Source organism: Lipotes vexillifer, unplaced genomic scaffold (assembly GCF_000442215.2).
Source record: "Lipotes vexillifer unplaced genomic scaffold, Lipotes_vexillifer_v1.1 scaffold217, whole genome shotgun sequence".
In the NCBI taxonomy this organism is placed as follows: Eukaryota; Metazoa; Chordata; class Mammalia; order Artiodactyla; family Lipotidae; genus Lipotes; species Lipotes vexillifer.
The window spans coordinates 1,761,268-1,781,753 of record NW_006788200.1 but is presented as its reverse complement, the minus strand read 5'-3'; the positions used below and the strand labels follow the sequence as shown (position 1 = coordinate 1,781,753).

At 44.0% G+C, this 20,486-nt stretch overlaps 1 protein-coding gene across 1 annotated transcript in view; it reads left to right on the top strand.

Annotated features, from left to right (window-relative positions):
* The window catches only part of FSTL4 (follistatin like 4), a 448,259-nt gene that overhangs the window by 40,259 nt on the left and 387,514 nt on the right, over positions 1–20,486 (top strand). Inside the window, exon 2 of the mRNA XM_007461353.1 lies at positions 5,418–5,451. Coding sequence (XP_007461415.1) covers positions 5,418–5,451 — 34 coding nt within the window. The remainder of the gene's footprint in view (positions 1–5,417; positions 5,452–20,486) is intronic.

Genomic DNA, 20,486 nt, shown 5'->3' with positions numbered 1-20,486 from the left:
AATAAATGAAAAAGAAATGAAGGAAACGACAGCAAAGATCAATAAAACTAAAAGCTGGTTCTTTGAGAAGATAAATAAAATTGAAAAACCATTAGCCAGACTCATCAAGGAAAAAAGGGAGAAGACTCAAATCAATAGAATTAGAAATGAAAAAGGAGAAGTAACAACACTGCAGAAATACAAAAGATCGTGAAAGATTACTACAAGCAACTCTATGCCAATAAAATGGACAACCTGGAAGAAATGAACAAATTCTTAGAAAAACACAATCTTCTGAGACTGAGCCAGGAAGAAATAGAAAATACAAACAGACCAATAACAAGCATGGAAATTGAAACCGTGATTAAAAATCTTCCAACAAACAAAAGCCCAGGACCAGATGGCTTCACAGGCAAATTCTATCAAACATTTAGAGAAGAGCTATACCTATTCCAAACAAAAGCCCAGGACCAGATGGCTTCACAGGCGAATTCTATCAAACATTTAGAGAAGAGCTAATACCTATTCTTCTCAAACTCATCCAAAATATAGCACTCACAAACTCATTCTACGAGGCCACCATCACCCTGATATCAAAACCAAAGATATCACAAAAAAAGAAAACTACAGGCCAATATCACTGATGAACACAGATGCAAAAATCCTCAGCAAAATACTAGCAAACAGAATCCAACAGCACATTAAAAGGATCATACACCATGATCAAGTGGAGTTTGTCCCAGGAATGCAAAGATTCTTCAATATACACAAATCAGTCAATGTGATACAGCATGTTAACCAATTGAAGGAGAAAAACCATATGATCATCTCAATAAATGCAGAAAGAGCTTTCAACAGAATTCGACACCCATTTAGGATAAAAACCCTCCAGAAAGTAGGTGTAGAGGGAACTTACCTCAACATAGTAAAGGCCATATAGGACAAACCCACAGCCAACATCGTTCTTAATGGTGAAAAACTGAAAGTATTTCCTCTAAGATCAGGAACAAGACAAGGATGTCCACTCTTGCCACTGTTACTGAACATAGTTTTGGAAGTCCTAGTCACAGCAATCAGAGAAGAAAAAGAAATAAATGGAGTCCAAATCAGAAAAGAAGAAGTAAACTGTCACTCTTTGCAGATGACATGACACTATACATAGAGAATCCTAAAGATGCCACCAGAAAACTACTAGAGCTAATCAGTGAATCTGGTAAAGTTGCAGGATACAAAATTAATGCACAGAAATCTCTTGCATTCCTATACACTAATGATGAAAGAGCTGAAAGAGAAATTAAGGAAACATTCCCATTTACCATTTCAACAAAAAGAATAAAATACCTAGGAATAAACCTACCTAAGGAGACAAAACACCTGTATGCAGAAAACTATAAGACACTGATGGAAGAAATTAAAGATGATACAAGCAGATGGAGAGATATACCATGTTCTTGGGTTGGAGGAATCAACATTGTGTAAATGACTATATTACCCAAAGCAATCTATAGTTTCCATGCAATCCCTATCAAACTATCGACGGCTTTATCTTCAGAACTAAAACAAAAAATTTCACAATTTGTATGGAAACACAAAAGACCCCGAATAGCCAAAGCAATCTTGAGAACGAAAAACGGAGCTGGAGGAATCAGGCTCCCTGACTTTAGGCTATATTACAAAGCTACGGTAAGCAAGACAGTATGGTACTGGCACGAAAACAGAAATATTGGTCAATGGAACAGGATAGAAAGCCCAGAGATAAACCCACACACATATGGTCACCTTATTTTTGATAAAGGAGGCAAGAATATACAATGGAGAAAAGACAGCCTCTTCAGTAAGTGGTGCTGGGTAAGCTGGACAGCTACATGTTAAAGAATGAAATTAGAACACTCCCTAACACCATACACAAAAATAAAGTCAAAATGGATTAAAGACCTGAATGTAAGGCCGGACACTATAAAACTCTTAGAGGAAAACATAGGCAGAACACTCTATGACATATATCACAGCAAGATCCTTTTTGACCCACCTCCTAGAGAAATGGAAATAAAAACAAAAATAAACAAATGCAACCTAATGAAACTTAAAATCTTTTGCACATCAAAGGAAACTATAAACAAGTTGAAAAGACAACCCTCAGAATGGGAGAAAATATTTGGAAATGAAGCAACTGACAAAGGATTAATCTCCAAAATATAAAAGCAGCTCATGCAGCTCAATATCAAAAAAACAAACAATCCAAAAGTGGGCAGAAGACCTAAACAGACATTTCTCCAAAGAAGATATACAGATTGCCAACAAACACATTCAAGGATGCTCAACATCACTAATCATTAGAGAAATGCAAATCAAAACTACAGTGAGCTATCACCTCACACCGGTCAGAATGGCCATCATCAAAAAATCTACAAACGATAAATGCTAGAGAGGGTGTGGAGAAAAGGGGACCCTCTTGCACTGTTGGTGGGAATGTAAATTGATACAGCTACTATGGAGAACAGTATGGAGGTTCCTTAAAAAACTGAAAATCGAACTACCATATGACCCAGCAATCCCACTACTGGGCATATACCCTGAGAAAACCATAATTCAAAAAGAGTCATGTACCACAATGGTCATTGCAGCGCTATTTATAGTAGCCAGGACATGGAAGCAACCTAAGTGTCCATCGGCAGATGAATGGATAAAGAAGATGTGGCACATATATACAATGCAATATTACTCAGCCATAAAAAGAAACGAAATAGAGTTATTTGTAGTGAGGTGGATGGACCTAGAGTCTGTCATACAGAATGAAGTCAGAAAGAGAAAAATACCATATGCTAACACATATATATATATAGAATCTGAAAAATAAGAAAATGGCTCTGAAGAACCTTGGGGCAGGACAGGAATAAAGACATAGAGAATGAACTTGAGGAAGGGAGGGGGAAGGGAAAGCTGGGAGGAAGTGAGAGAGTAGCATTGACATATATACACTTCCAAATGTGAAATAGATAGTGGGAAGCAGCTGCATAGCACAGGGAGGTCAGCTCGGTGCTTTTTGTCCCCCTAGAGGGGTGAGATAGGGTGGGTGGGAGAGAGACACAAGAGGGAGGGGATATGGGGAGATATGTATATGTATAACTGATTCACTTTGTTATAAACAGAAACTAACACACCATTGTAAAGCAATTATACTTCAATAAAGATGTTAAAAAAAAAAGAATAAGGCTAGAGAAAGCAAGTGTAGACCTAGAAACTGGGAGAAAGAAAGAAAATCACTACTATTTGCAGATTGTGTAAATATACAAATGGAGAGCCCAAAAGAATCATTGGGAAACGTATTACAAGCAATAAGAAATTTAGTCATGTGGTCTGTTATATCAATATATAAGAATCAATTGCCGTCACATATACAAAGGAGAACCAGTCATAAGATATAATGCAAGATAAATTCTATTTTTGATAACAAAATATATGTAGTAAATAAATTTTCAGCATATATACAGGAAAATTATACTCCTGAATAAAAATAGACTTGAACAAATTATTAAAAATACCATGTTAGATAAGGGGATACAACATTATACAGATGTCAACTTACCCTAAGTTAATTTATAAATTTTATGCAATTGCAATAAAATTTCTGTAAAATTTTTTTCTAGAGCTGTACCAATCCCTATTCCACAAATACTAGTTATTTCCAAGGATGGAGGTGCCAGCCCCTAGAGCAGAGAGCTGAGGAGCAGTGTGGAAGGAGCTGGGTTTACTCGGTGCATGATGTGCTTCATGGCTTTCGTATCTCTCATTATAGTTACTACTGTCCAAGCTCCCTCTTTTGAACCCTGAGCTGCTGAGGAACCAGCACGTTGGAAGCTTGTTTGGTTAATTGTGCTGTGCTGATGTGCTGCTGCCCTATAACATGTATCTTCAATTGGTCTCCACTTGGTTTTTTTTTTTTTTTTACATCTTTATTGGAGTATAATTGCTTTACAGTGGTGTGTTAGTTTCTGCCTTGTAACAAAGTGAACCTTGTGACAAAGTGAGAGAGTGGCATGGACATATATACACTACCAAACTTAAAATAGATAGCTAGTGGGAAGCAGCCGCATAGCACAGGGAGATCAGCTCCACTTGGGCTTTTGACTCATTACAGAGATGGCAGTCAGAAAGTGTAATTTGGGCAGGACAATCTTTTCATTGCCTCCTCAGTTTCCTTTCTAATATTGCCTCCCCTTCCTGGCTCCATAAGAATGCTAGACAAGAATGTTAAGGTATGAAAGACAATATCATTTGTTTAAAAAGTGATGGTGCTGAGTGGTCTTTCTGGTTGTGATTTTGAGTTGTCCCAAGTTCAGTGTTTGATCTTCTTTTCTTCAGTTGCTAGAATAGATTTTCAGCTTATTCTCAAGATTAGGCTTTTTATTCCTAAACTGGTCATTTATAACGGATTGTAGATACTTTTTATTAGTGATGAAACCACAATATGTTTCAGCCTTTCCCCCCATTACTTCCCACTCAGTCTTTTCCTGCTTCCTGACCATGCCCTGTACTTTTTTTGCCACCCTGTCTTTTCTCAAGCCATTCTCTCTTCCTGGTGCACCCTCCTTCCCTTATTGCTGTCTGAAAGCCTTCCCATTCTTCAGTGCTATTTACAAAGTGCTTTAAAAAAAAAAAAACTTTTTCTTATGTTTTCAGTTGAATGTGAATATATTGGTATTTATCAAGGCAAAATCACCCCTTTATTTCTCAGTAATTTGTGTTCTGTACCCTTCTATTCAACTGTGCATATCTTCAATGCAGGGACTCTGTTTTACCTATGTAATTTCTGAAACACTTTGCTTATTGCTTTGCACAGTGCATGAAGATGAGATTGAATTTAGAAAAGCCAAGGGCTTAATTCAGTGCAGTGGCATGGACTGGCTATCCAAATTGTCCATAATATCCCACCTTTGGAAACTATTGATGAGCATAATCTGTCACCAGATCATGCCAGTAACCTGCACAGGAGCAATGGTAGTCTTCACCATGGCACCACCAATCACAACCTACTGCTGCCCATATAATTCTGGCCTCTGTCTTCTTATGCTTTCCCGAGGCCCTGCAAGCACCTGCAGTCTAGGTGGAGGGTGGGAATTCAACTTGGAGCGAGGTCTTTCCTAACAATTGATACCAGCCCAGTTTCCACATAAGGAAGACCATGAGAGTTGGCTCCGCTCATTAAAAACTGCATGATTAACAGTATTTTTTGCTTAAGCCAACAAAGCAACAAGTAGTTTATATTTACAGATGTGTGTATGTATGAGAGTTTAATAAACCCCACATTGCTGAATGTCTTGTCCTTATGAGATTGTTTACTTTTCTGTGAATAAATATCTAACAACAGGTGAGATATTTTCAAGTATCTCTACATATGAATTATTCTTTGAAAACACCGAGTCTTTCTTTTCTTGCAGGAATCCAGACGCCTTGAAGTCACAAGAAGAGAAGGTAGGGAAGATGCATTCATACTCATTTCATTTTCATTGTTGACATTTGGATGTAGTTTGTTGAAGTTAAGACGAACTTCAGCCTGTTCTTTGACATTTCGTGTGGCCTTTTCTGGGTGCTGACTATTTGGCACTTGCCTCTAGGGGCTCCAGGTTTGCTTGTGAGAACCACGTCTTCTACCTTCTAGTATCAGAGATGGGGTCTGGTGAGCTGGCTTATTCAAGATAATGTTTACAGTCTCTCCAGAGAGGCCTCATCTTTTGAGTAAAGTTTGAAGTAATAATTTAGTTCCACCTAGTGAAAACCACCTCAACAATAAAAAATGGTTTATGGTTTGAGGTATTTCAATATCTGGGAACATGTGCCACTGTGAAAAATATTTCTGATTAGATTTTTACAGCTTTAGTTAAGCTGAAATAGATATAAGCAATTAATTTCCCTTCTGAAAACAATGCAATGGTGTTTTATTTTCCCTCTAGCACAGTTCCTCTAGCACATTTGTTTTCTGATCACTGAGGTAAATATATATATGGGTGGTAACTTCTGAAATCTTTTAGTGGGAATTGAAGTTTACTTGCTTTCAGTAATACCTAGTCTCTCATGAGAGGGTGTCTTTTGTATGATTTATGGAAATCCCCACCAATCAGCCCTTTATTGCAGGGATGGGAGGATGAAGTCAGAAACCAAAGTGAATTCTTGGTCTAGAGTCTGGCTTTTGGCTTTAGCCCTAATCACGTCTCCTTCTCTGTAGTATTGTCTCCAAAAAGAGCACCAATCTTTAAAAGTGAGCAAATACCATATTGACTTTCAAATCTAAAAACCTCCCCCCGGTTTAGTTCTTATTTTATGCAGCACAGTGAAAGACACAGAATGGCCATGTTACCAAAGTGTGTTCCTAGACCTAAACTTTCCATACTATCTGTACCCATGGGTTAATAGAACTGGTTGTTTGCTGCTGTCCATGGTGCTGGAATCCTGGATACAAAGGATCTGGATTATCTAGCTATAGCATGAATTTTCTGGCTTTCATTCTCATTTGCCATCATCTGGTTTTGGACTCAGTGTCCTCTGAACTGCATCCATAGCGTAAACTGCATTGTTTGGATATCAAAATCAAATGAAATTGGATGAAGGTGGGTGGGGCAGGGAAGGCATATTTCTTATTCAAAGGTGTGTTCACAGTGGGTGCGATGACATGTAAACTGGAGAGAAATAGCCATTAGGAGAGAGGTTGGCATGAACTTTGGTTTAGAATACTATTCATTCACTACCCCTGAGTGTGACTGTTCAGAATTAATTTGAGTTATGGAATCACATATAAACTTAACTGTTTTGGAATATTACTGTCCTTGTGTTAGAAATGTCTTTGAATAGTAAGGCTAGGGTATGAGAGAACCACATGTACTTTTGCTCAAAGGCATAAAAGGCCCTACTGTACCCGAGACTCCCAATTCCTAGAAGACTGAATGTCTGAGGATGAGCAAAAGCATGGTCAGGATGTGCTCTAATCATCCATAATCCCCTTCTCTCTAGAAGCAGCATGTTTCACAACTGGCATGTGCCTTGGGTTTGTACTGGTAAATTTGTCTTGACATAACATAAACCTTTTTCTTCCTATTGTGAACTGATGTGTTTCTTGCTTGTTTCTGGCAAGGCTGAGTGTTTGAAAATTCCTGAAATAGCCCAGTGCCTTAATGTCAGTGCTTATAACCTGGCAGGAAGGAAGGAAGAGTGGGTTCTGAGTATTTTCAAGTCTGAGATTCACAGGCTTGGGTAGTAGTGTTGTTAATCTTTTTTTTTTTTTTGTATAGATGACTTTTTTTTATAAACAGTAAAATATATGTAATGTCTCAACTACAAGCCTTTCATGTTGAAAGGGTCTCTAACATGAGTTACTTTAATATTTTGAAACAAAAAATTTAAGAATGTCACAATGGAAACAGTCCAACACTGACAAACTCTAGTGATCAAAGACATTCTCTTTTAGTTAATGTAAAACAATTCATAATTAAAGAGAATGTTCTAGCTGTGGATATCATGAGACAAACCACCTTTTCAGACCAAAAGGAACTCAAGGCTAGGGATGAAATGGAGCTCTGATGCAAATCAGCCAAGTGGGGCTGGTTCCTTTAAGACAGTGGTCACCTACTGTTCAGCTTGAGCAGTCCAAGGACAAAGGAAAGCAGAAAACATTTCCTCCTCTTTAAACCTGCCATTCACACCACATGTACTGACCACTCTCATTGCTTTGGTCAAGTGCATGGAAGGCAGTTCAGTTCCAGTTCGGAACCACCATCTCCCCATGCAAAGCTGCCACGTGGATGATCCAGACTTAGTATTTTTCCTGAGAGCCACCTGCCAGGCATCTTCATGAGGTGACCACAACTGAATACTTTCAGACTGCTTCCTGACTAGGCTCCATCCAGGACAGACACTGACAGTGCCATTCCTCACAGGGCCAAATAGTTTTTCCTTGGTCAACTCCTGAGTCCCCATGACAAGGCAAGAGGAACTCGAGAATCTTCGTTCTTATACGGGAGCATGAGAGTAGGGTTATTAATCTTCTCCAGAACAGTGTATGGGTATAAAAATAGTAGAAGCACTGTGAATATTTCAATAAACTATTATTCCTACAAAGACAAGTAAGACATTTTTGTCTAGCAACATACACTTATCTTGGTCTGGCACTGAAAGAGGAGCTAATAATTAACACTCTGAATTTTTCTGCCCAGTTTACTAAGCCCAGGAGATTCTGGAAAGGTCTAGAGAGGTAGCCTCTGGACCACAAAACCCAAGATGTTTTCCTTTTTTTTTTTTTTTTTTTTTTGTTTTAATACTACATCTGACTCAAGATATCAGCTCCAACCAGAGTTCATTGCAACAAATGGATGACCAATTGCAACTTTACACCTTGTGACTTTTGCAAACTCTTGAATAGGTCTGTGGAGTGAGAAATGAGGGAGCTAATATTAGCAGTGGAAATGGAGTCTGGGCTAAGTCACAGTTGGGTTGGAGATCATTAGGGTGACATGAATGCACTGTGTGCCTCAGACCCACTCTCTGCTTTATTTCCCCCTGTGGCCCTCTCATCCACTGATGTCACAGTTCCCAGATTGTAGCCCAGCTTTCTTGCCTCTGGCCTTCACTGTTCCTGCAGCCTGCATGCTCCTTGTCCCTCATCTTTTGTGAAATTCCACCTCTCCCTCACCCCTTCCAATTCTCTTTCTGAAGAGTTTTGCTTACCCTACTTTACCTGAGAGTTAAGGGCTCCTATTAGGTCATTCAGTTCCTGAGAGCTGAGACCCTCCCCTCATTCACTCCCAGAGTCCTCAAGGCCTTAGCCCAGGGCCTATAGTTGCTCAACAATCATTTCTTGAATAAAGTGCAAATTTTAAAAATTGCTTTTTATATGTACTTTTCACTCCGATTCTGTCCTAGTGCTAAGCAAGAGAGGCACTGAGTCATTGGTTCTACAAAGGCACTTCTAGGGAGTGTTCTGTGGATATCTCGATATTACCAGCTGGTGCATTGATGAAAGTGCTCCATGTTCACATAAGCTTGGTAATATGGGTTGAATTGTGTCTCCCAAAAAGATATGTTGAAGTCCTAACCCAGAACATGTGAATGTGACTTACTTGGAGATATGGTCTTGGCAGATGTGTAATTAAGTTAAGATGAGAACATACTGGAATAGGGTGGGCCCTAATCCAATGAGTGAGATCCTTTTGAGAAGAAAGAAATATGGACACAGACACACAGGGAGAACAGCATGCTTCTATGAAGGCACAGATTGGAGTGATGAGTCTGTAAGCCAAGGAACACCAAGGATTGCTGACAATCACCAGAAGCTAGGAAGAAGTGACAAAGAATCCTCCCCTAGAGCCTTCAGAGGGAGTGTGGCCATGTCAACACCTTGATTTCTGACTTCCAGTCTCCAGAACTGGGAGAAAACAGATTTCTCTTGTTCCACTCAGGTTATGGAACTTTGTTACGGCAGCCATAGGGAAATAATACACTTGGTAAAGACGGGACTCAATATTGAGCTAGTAGTTATTTTTACTGCAGAACCTCTCAGCTCTTTAAGATGCTAAATAGGACTTTCAAAAGGAGGTGTAATATGCAGCATTTCCCAAACTTAGTTTCCCATGGCATCTTGATTTGTTGCTTTTAATCATCTCTGGGCTGACATTCCATGCAGTGCCCTTTGCAAGCCCTGCTCTAGAGAGTCCATGGAGAGGGAGTGCTTCATCAGAGCCCAGGACATGCCCCAGCACCAGTGACTGTCTTCCAAGGGTGGTGCATGGAGAGAATGGTGAGCTAGTTATAATGATAACTATGTCTCAGTGGTTCTGAAGTTTTCAGAGAGCTTTCATGTTCTTTACCTCCCTTGACTCTCAGTAACCCATGGTATGAGCAGAGCAGATAGCACCTTGCATGAGACTCCTTCCTTTCCATGCTAATTTTGGTAGGAACAAAGAGTCCTCTGGGTCAGTGTCCCTCTGGACCAATGTCCCTCTGATGCAGTGAACCTCTCTAACGGCCGGGGTAGGGTGGCTTAAGTGACTTGATCTCGCTTCACCATCCAAGGATTTCTAAACATACATGGTCACTGCCAAGCCCAGAAAGCTGAGCGGGACTCTTGGAAGAAAACTTCCTAAGGGAGCTTTGTTTCCAATTTAGATATGTGGTAAGGGCTCTTGGGAGATAGAGTATCAGAGGTTGTGGCAGGACAGCAACACTGGGAGGACGTCTCTTAGGAAGGGTACATGCCTACCCCAGCTGGACCTACTTCCACCTTCAGGGCAGTCCTATGTTATCCTCCTGCCCTGGGACCCACCTGTGCCAGCTGTGCGGGGAAGGAGAGATGGCTGCTGCTTTATCTGCTTTCTAAGGCAGGTGTTTTTACACCTCCCTCTAGACACCTACAATTTAATTTTAACTTTTTCTGAAGCTTCAGCAAAAGTTGCCAACCTCACCTCTCCAAGACACTCCCATGTTCACTCTGAGGGCTGATGGTGATTATGACTCCCAGAGTTCATCTACTCAAACCAGTGCTTTTCTCTAACTGATCCCATCACATTGAATTCCAGCCATGAGAGAACACTTGAGTAAGCTGAGCAAGCAACTGGGATAATTCAGCCCTTGTCAGCCATCTCTTAGAGCATGGGGTGATTTGTAAGCTATTCCAGATGTCTGTGATTGTGCTGCCATTAGAGGCTGTGGGTTTGGGGGTGGGCACTAATGTCACGTTGCATTACCCACCCTCCCAACGATGGTTCGCTCACACATTCCAGTCTAGACCAGCTTGGTGTGGCTTCCAGCAGGGCTGTGAGGGAAACCTGAGAGGAGGGATGCTGTTGTCTTCACGGAAAAAGAGAGGGGAGTGACAGTCGCACAGTCAGGCTGGCTCTGGCTCCTTAGCAATGCAAATCTCCTACATAAACATGACCTGCCAGTCCTGAGTGTGTAACTAGAGCCTCACTTTGTGAAAACCCTTGGAATTATCCCCTTAATTGGCAGCTGCCTCTAATAGCCCCTTTATAGTTCTTTGCATCTGGGTGAACTTCAGCTATCAAGAATTGCATTCTGTTTGCCATTAATTTTGATTTTGTTTAACAGATGTTTTCTGGATCTCTCAGCTGCCTGCATAATCTTATCTTGTGTAATGTACAGTGGCCGACTGTCTTCGATGAAACAGATTAATAAACTCCTAGCTTCTTTTGAGATAACTTCTTGAATGGCTGCAGATGTAGCGAATTTAAAAGGGAGCCATCCAGATTTGACAGTGCCTGGGATAGTGGGTCCTTTTCCAATCAAGACTGCCGTCTGGGGAAAGAAATGGGGTTTCCTTCCCCATCCTACCCCCACTCTATACAGCGGAGCTTGTTGGTTCTCTCCTGCAGTCGCTGGGCTCCAAAAAGGTGGAGGTGGCATCTAACTCCTTCAATTTCTAGCCCCACAGCAGTTCACTCTTTCTGGATAGAGCTGCCACTCTTTTTAGCTGCTGCAAAACTGTATTGTACCTAGTTGCCCCAGGTTAAGTGGGGAGTGGATGACACAGCTGGCTGATGTGTTCTGGTTGCATACAACATTTTGGTACCCAGTTTAGTCATGACCAATTGGCAGACAGTAGAATCCCACCTCTCCAATTACAGTGTGACTTCGGGGAAGTTACTCAATCTTCTCTGAAAAAAATGAGGATAGCAATAGTATAGACCATTAGTCCCAACTCTGGGTTGTTGAAACCCAACTTGCACTGGCTAAAGCCTAAAAGCCTGTGAAACTGCAGAATCTAAGGGAGGGTAGATCTGGCTTCAAGAACAGCTTATACAGGGGTTCTGACACCCCTTCTCCTTCCTTCTCTTGGTGTGTTGGCCTCTTCCACACAGCTTTTCAGGATGACTCCTAGCAGCTGCAGCTCACAGGGTCCTGACTGCTCACCATCTCAGACGGTGAAACTGCTTTCCTCCAGAGTGACAGGAGAAAAGTCTCAGTGAGGATTCTGATTTGCTGGCCTTGTATAATATCACAACTCGAGCCCTAAACCAATCACTGTGGCATGGAGGGACTGGAATACTGTGATTGGCCAGGCGAGATCACATATTCTCCCCTTGGGGTTTGCAGAATCACCCTTACTCAAATGCCAGGGAGTGGGTGCAGGTTTGGTCCACAGAGGAAGGATGCTGGGCAGCATGAAATCAATGCCCCTCACAGCCTCCTGGACATAATATGGGGAGGGATTTGGCATGGAGGGCCCTTGGCACAGTGTGGGCAGTGGCGTCAGTGCCCAGTGAGGTTGGTAGTCTTCATTATGGCTATTCTCATACTGTATCTGTAGATTTGGCCTCAGACATGCAATGAGGAATGTCTCAGTCACCAAGCCCATTCCTCTGTCTCCAAGCAGACTTAAGGTGATGTTGCATATTGTAGGCTGTTGACTTTTCCTGAGAAGGATTTTCTGAAATGTAACCATTCCCATCTGTCCCCTCTGTCAGAGGCTTTAACTTTCTGCTCAGATTCTCGTATTCTGCAATCAGAAGGACCAAACAGCTCTCTTCTTGATGATGTCTTTAAGAACTTACGGAGAAACACACATAAAATTTGTCTCCCCAGATTAAGGGTTTCCTGGGCACTGGGGTCAGAAACTGTCTTGAGCATCACAGTTACTAGACCCTTTATATTTCCTTTCAATTACTTCATCGTAATAAAGCTCAGGGAGTGCAGACAATGGCCTTCCCAAGGACCAAGCACAACCTTAGCCAGAGGATTCTCGGGTTGTGAGTAACCCCAAGTTTCTGTTCCCCAAGCTTCCCGAAAACAATTCTAAGTGCCTGGACTGGGAAAGACCAGCCATGGACTAAGCCCAGGTGAGCCTGAGTTCTCTCTACTGCCCCTTACATGTTCTCCCTTAATCAAAGGTCTTCCAGGCTCTTGGTGAGTGACTTTTTCCTCCTATCATCTGGCTGATGTCATTTTCTCCAGTGATTTGGAAGAAGCAGGACCTTGCTGCATACACCTCAGGGAGTCACTCATGCTGCTGTTTGAATGTGTGTGATGCCTCACCTGGTGCCTCAGCGCCATGGCATACAGCACTGGTGTCTGTGGCCTGTGCTCCAATGGCAGCTCTCATGCTGCTGTGTAGGATGAGCCCTGGGAGAGCAAGGATCGAGGCTCTTCCTGCTGGGGTCTCCCACCCTGTGCACACAGCGAGCACTGAAAACGTGCTAGATCCTGGTACGTCCTAGGGCTGACCCAGCTCTTTGACACACCTCCACTTCTCATAAAGTAAAATCACAGGTATAGGGGCTGCCAGGTTGTTTGGCACCCCTGTCCCATCTGCCGTGCTTACTTTTACTACTGCTCTTGGAAGGGCTCCCTCTCCTTAATGACCATCCTCAGGGAGCTACTCTGCTCTTTCTGACAACTTGTGGGTCCCTCTGATAGAAAGTCCTTAAAAGGTGCTCATGTGAATCAGCTAAATCTTTGTGGTTATGAAGGGCCTCAGTAGGTCTGAGCGGGGTCAGGAAGCCCTGTACAGTGGGCTGTGTCAGCGAGGAGTCTCCCTGGGGTTGCCATTGCAAAATGTGCGCATAGCTCCCTGTCTGGAATTGGTGGGAAAAGAGTCATGTGATCTAAGAAGTCATAACCCCTAAAAGATACGAACCACTGCAGATTCGTAAGGACAGTACGGCAAGCCCTTCATAAGACAGCATCACTCTGAATCGCACCAAGCTGGCCTGTCAAGGCCTGTTAAGGCCTGTCAAGGCCTGCTGGACCTGCTGAGGTCCCATCCTGCCCAGGGGGGTCGCCTCTCTTCTCTGAGATCCCAGCAGTGAAGGCTGACATTTGTCATCTTCGCCCCTTGCCTGGCCCCCAAGCCAGAAGGAGTTTCTCTGCTTTTCAGGAACCCTTGAAATGATCTGCTGCATATAAACACTGAGGTCCTTTTCAAACTTGTTAAGCCTTTTGCCCCAGCAATATTAATATGCCATTAGTGAGCCTCTGGGGTTAATTATCTGTGACTTAAGAATCATTTGTTTCTGTCTCTTTTATTTTTTTGCTGCTCAACAGCCTTTCTTTCTTGGGAATGAGATACAGAATCCAACTGACCGTTATGATGTAATTCCTTTCTTGTCCTCAGAATTACTTCATCTGTTAAAAATTCTTAAAAAAAAAAAAAAACCCACAAAACCCTCCCATCGCCTTACTTTCAGATTGTGTTGTCTCTTTACAACAAATCTTTAATCTCTCAGCTTCAGCAGTCACAGAGCCCAAATGGGGAGTAATCTGCAAGGTGATATGTCTCATCTGAAGGAGTGAGGCATGCACTGCTTTCTCTCCTGATCAGCCCCACTCACTTCTGGGTGCTCACTGCTTCTGAGCCATTGGCCTGTTTCTCCCTGTGGCTGTGGTGAGGGCTTCACGGTGTGCCCTCTGGTGCACAAGCTTGTGGTGAACAAGCCACGTGCCCCTGGAGGGCCCTTGCAGGCCAGGCAAAGAGGGCCGGAGATCCTGGGCATAAGCCCACCCAGTGGTTCTCTGCACACTCAGTTTTTGGTTATGCTTTTTGGCTGGGGCTGTCGTTGGGTTCCAAGAAAATGCTTCAGGGTCTGCATGTAGAAAACTTTTTTCAAAATGTTGAATTTTACATGAGGTAAGATTAGCTTGCCTTCTGTTCTCAGGAAGTCAGGAAACATGGGCCCCAGAAATGAGCAGGCACTGACTAGCCACTGGCTCTGTGAGATGTGGACCGTGACCTGCATGCAGCCTCTGGGATGTGGGTGAAGTCAACAGGGGGCAGTCTGGGCCAGAGTGTGGGTACAGTCAGTGTTGCTGGATGGTGCATGGCGCTAGTTCACCTGGGTACCTAGGCTGGTCGTTGCCCACCAACCCGCTCTCTGGAGGCCTCTGTGGGGAGTTCTCAGGAGGCCTCTGTGGGGAGTTCTCAGGCCCTCAGTTGCCCCCTCACCCCTGCAGTGCTTTTAAAGCAATGTCTGGGAACATATTTTGATCATGATTACTTCTAAAAGAGAAATCACTCTGGTGGAAAGGTAAATACCATTCTTGGGGTTTCGTGAAGGTTTATTAGGTGCTAATGAAAGTTTCCACAGGTGGATTGGAGTCTGCTGGGTGTGCGGTGATGACAGGGAGAGGTCCCTGCCTTTACAGAGCACTTGCATCCACTAATGTGTCAGCGGGGAGATGCGCGAGTGTCCTATAGATAGAAAGGCACCTGGCCGCCCTGCACCATGGCTAGGCACCTTGCAGGGGGGCCAACCCCAAAGTGGGAGAGTATTTGCTCAGTGTAGACCGACACGGGGGCCTAGGGGAACAGCTCTCTGAATGGCCTGGTGGACGTGACTTCTCAGAATCTTCTCTCCAAAGGATGGTTATTTATTTATTTGTTTGTTTGTTTGTTTATGCAGGCTGCGCCGGGTCTTCGTTGTGGCATGTGGGCTCTTAGTTGTGGCATGTGGGCTCTTAGTTGTGGCATGCGTGCGGGATCTAGTTCCCCAACCAGGGATCGAACCCGGGCCCCCCACATTGGGAGCGTGGAGTCTTACCCACTGGACCACCAGCGAAGTCCCCAAAGGATGGTTCTGTTGGCAGAGGGTCTCCTTTTGGGCACACTCAATTAGTGGGGACATTTTTGTTGTTGGAAATAGCAAAACGCAGTCCAGCTAGCCCAAACAGAGGATCTTGTTGGCTTAGGTAACCGGACAGCTGGGTAGGGGATGGAGGCGTGAGGGATGCCGGCTTCAGGCAAACCTAACGTAGGGTACCAGGACCTGGTTTCACTCATATTCCCCCTCACAGCTGATTCCCCCTCATGGGGAGTCCCATCCGCCCCTCCTTCCACCTCCAAGTCCTGTGAGGAGGGAGAGCTTCTGATCTGCTATTTCCCCCAAAAGTGCTAAACTCTACTCAGATTGCATGGGCTTGGGTCACATGCCCCCTCCTGAATCAGTGACTGAGGCCAGGGGGATGCTACATGCTGCTGGGTTTAGCAGAGTCACAAGCTGTACCCCTGAGAGTGAGAAGGAGGTAGATCCCCGGATGACAACTAGGGCCCTGCCCAGGTAGGGAACACAACGCAGGAAGGTGCATAGTATCAGTTACTTAATTATTTCACATCTGGTGTTTATCACATCCTCCACCCCCAAGGAGTGTTCAGTGCCTCAAAGGCAGGCGAAGATTCAGCAAGCATTTACCTAATGTTTCAGAGGAGGGCATCTCTTCCATCTTCCGAGAAGGAAACCAAGGCTAAGAGACAACATTGATGACCCAAGATCACAGGAGCTTATAAGAGAATGTGACTTGGAACCCAGATCCCTGATGACAAATACAGCACATTTGGTTTTTTTAAATCATGGCTGCCTCCAGGGATGGGATCTCCTGCTCCTTCAGCCTCTTCCCCTGTGATAGACACAGTGACCTGGTGAGGTGCATCGAGCATCCCCGGGCCCGACTATGGGGGTGTTACTCTTTGGACCCCCAACACATTCTCCTTTCTTTAGCCCTTCAGCCGAAGGGCATAAAGATGAAAAGCTAATGTGCAAACCCTCCCAGTCCCACCCCTTGGTGACTTCAGTAGTCACCTCCATGGGGCTTCCAGAAGCTTTATTTTCCATTCTTCATAAGAGATCCCCCTTCTTTCTTGGAAAGGGGACGGCGGGGCCTCTCTGCACTGCTGCTTCCAAATGGGCATTATGTGGCAGGCAGGGGCACAGATTGGTGGGGTGACCTGGGCCTTACAGAAAACCAGCGCTCTTGATCACGAGCCGCTTTTAAAGTTAAGTGCTTTCTCGTTTGTCTATATATTAATTTAGGAGTGAAGGCTTACTTCACTGCTTTAATATAAATTCCCTAGATTGGAAGGGCTCTTAATGGAAACACTTTCACACTCAGTCTCTCATTTAATCCTCATAAACACCCTCTGACACAGACATTGCAATTTTGCTTTATAAATAAAGAAAAACGTGGGACCCTTTGAATGCTATAGGAAATTGATAAAATAATTAAAATGGGCTTAACTGAGGTCATCCAGGAAAGCACATTCTTGATGGAAATTCAGCAGTGTTTGTACAATTCTGATTGAAATGTTCACATTCGCAGGCGTGAACTCATCATTCTGCAGTTGAAGTGCCCACAGGGTTAGGGTGATGGGACCCTGCAGGGCTGCCGCTGCCAGAGAGAACCAGAGACCTCCACGTTCAGAAGAAATGGGGCTTAAAGGAGAAAATCACAGGTCCAGCAAAAGAGTCATGGGAGGGAAAATACATTTCAAATCTGTTTGTTTTACTAATTTTACCAGTTATTTGTGCTCTCTTTTTGCTGGAAGCAGCATTCCCATCCCGCTGCTTGGCTGCTTCATCTGAATTTTTATCATTTATGTGAATCACTGCATATTTGGGCCCCAAATGGGAGTCCTGTGGCTAAGAGGAGACGTTTATCCAACAGGGTCAGATCTAATCTCATGCTTAGAAACTTCAACTGAAAATAAAATGAGTTGAGGTTGTTTTTATTCTTTCTTTTTTTTTTTTTTCTAAAGACAGCAGGTTTGTAAAGCTGTGCTAGAATATCACTTACCCCCTTTATACAGAATGTACATCTTATACTTGGATAGCGTTACCAGGCTGCTTTTTGCTCTTAGAGAGCTTTCTCATTTGTCATCTCATTTACTACACTTAAGAAGACTTGCGCGTTGGGTGGAGTGAGGATATTATCATTGTTAACTGATGGGTGGGGAAACTTGATGCTCAGAGGTGGCAAGGGACTTGTCCCGGGTCATGCAGCTAATGGAGGTGGGGCTGGAGCCGTGATGTCAGCTCTGTACTCCTCCCACCAGGCTTCCTCTAAGAGTGTGAGTTTACAGCAGAAGTTTTCAAATTAAAACCCAATGCGAAAGCACAGAATTTTCAGGCCTGTTTTGGTTCTTTTAAAAATAAATTACCGTGTAGACAACTTTTCTCATCTGTCAATGTAATGATCCCATACCTTGGGGATTCAGAATATTCAAAATGTGTGTGGAGGAAATGGTAAAAGTTAATCATTTTCACAGTATCTGTCTGTGGTGAGGTTTAATTACCACTTGACATATTTCATGGTTTAAAATGATGACAGTTTAAAATAGAGCCAGGGAGAGCCAGAAAATCCATTCATTACTGTGTGTCGGGCACTGCTTTAGAGTAACCTCCAAATACAGATGCTCCCCACACAGACGATTCTGCAGCCTGTTCAGATTGCTACAGGTGTCCCTGGAACTGAAACCCAAATTGAGAACTCCATTCTGACCCTGCTGTCATCATCCAGAGGGAGCATGGGTGAATCTAGCCTCATGGTTTGTTTTTTGGATCATATTCCACATGCTCACCTCCCTGACGCTCTCCCAACCCAAAACTCTCACTGGCTTTCTGCAGAATTTCTAATGAACGAGACTGTGTACTGTGATGTGTGCTTTGAATGAATGAATGAAAGCTATTTAAACTACAAAGGGTGATAAACATGTCCATGTGTCTCTTGGGGAATTGCATGCCTTCCCAAGATGAGAAGGTTGAGAAGCAGCCTCCTGTAGTGGTTGTAGTTGTGGTTGCTGTTTAAGAAGCTCAGCTGTTTGTCTGTGTAGGAAATAATTAAATAATTGTCTCTTTCCCATGGGATTTCTGGAAGAGGAGCCGTTCGGAGTGGACCTGTCTGTCCAAATTTCAGATTTCACTTTGGAGAGTCCTGGGAGGGGGAGCAGATGAAGCCATCTCAGAAATGCAAATGCTGTTTGACATCTATTAGCTCAGTGCTTATCCATTGCTGACAGCAGGATCCATTACGCTGCCAGTGTTCACGGATCAGAGATACTCGGAACATAGTGAGAGATGTGCCAGTGCTGGCCGAGCCCCATTTAGATGACCTGAGAACATGCTGGATGTGCCTAGCTGTCTGATCCAGGTGCCCCCTGTTCCCCCACCTCACTCTTTGTTTCCAAGGCCCATCCTACAGCCAGTCTTTGTGGCTGTACCCCTTCCACCAAGCAGCCTGCCTGAATGCTCTGCGTGGCGGTGGTCATGCCCTCCTTGAGAAGTCTAGCTCTCTTTCTAGTGCTGCCATTCATGGAATCATCCCATGATCCAACCTCACGTCCAGAAAATCCCTGCAGGGTCAACCCTTATTTTCAAAGGTGGAGACACACACCTGAAGGAGGAAGTGACAGACCTGAGGTCCCATGGCTAGTGAGTAACAGAGGAAGGACGTGAGGACCTGAGCCAGTGTGCATAGACCTCCGGGCTCTCTGTGGTTGATTTTCTTCCTTTTCTTCCTACCCTTGGGGCCAGGTTTTCCTTTCTCTCAAGAGGTGGCACAGTGTCCAACATAACCTAGATACTCAGCCACCATTTCCTATGGATGGGCATCTTGGTTGAGATTTCTAGTTAAATTTTCTGCTTTGACTTTTGTTTAAAATGTTTCTAAATATTTTGTTTTTCTCTTGAGGGAAGGGGACCATGGGGGATGGAACACATGGTGACAACTGTCGTTATTAAAGACCCCACTGTAAGCTTTGCCAAGTTAACTTGTTTCCACACTCAGCAGTCCAGTGTGGCCCACTAGTGTGACCTGCTGTTTTACAGATGAGGGAACACGGGCTTTGGGAGGGTTAGTGATCTGGCTGGCTGGGTGCTTCAGTTAGTAGACAGCCCTTATATTAACGCTCATTGTAACAGAACATTCAGAGTCCTCTGTGATACCATGTCCCTGTGTTTTGCTCTTGTAGCCTCCTTAGGACGCTTGTCCCGAGGACTCTCAGCTCTCAGGTACCTCCCCAAAGCCATTTCTAAATGGTCAGCCCTTGAAAAGCTTAAGAAGAGCAGGCACCTCCATGGCTGCCCTTGATGGAAGAGGGAGCAGTGTGGAGGACTGATGGAAACAGAGAAAGGGAATGTCGGAGGCCAGACACTGTGAGGCTCGAAGTAGGATGCTGGCCCAGTCTGTTGATCTTGGATGAACCTGGGCTTCTGCCCTCTTGATATAGACAGTGAGCTGCCACCAGGCTCTTCCTCCGCCATGCCCCCAGGAGGCCAGAGGGAGAGCTCCGTTTTTCGGGCCAGGATATCGGATGGCAGAGACCGAAAGGCTACTGGGGTGGGAGCGCAGGGCACGTTGGGAGCAGGGACTTTGCCTGGAGGCTGCCTCACCCTGCACCCAGTGGATGCTGGGAATTCTGTGGCTCTGCTCCTATATTCAAGGGGCCAGGAAGGACTTTCGCACACACATGCCTCCCCTGACTGCTGACTAATACCTAAACCCACCATTCTGCTTCAATCCCTTCTTTCCTCGTGAACACCCCAAAGTCATTTTGGGTCCTGAACGAGTCCCAGAACTTCTAACGAGCCATGTCATACCCTACCTGGGCAACTCACTAAGCCTGTCTGCCTCTTTGTAAGAAAACCAAACACAAGCTTTTCCTAAGATCCCTGGGCCCAAAGTCTGTTCCATATTTGTTCTGTGTGAGAGGTCTCAAACTGGTGTTCTGTGGACCAGAATCA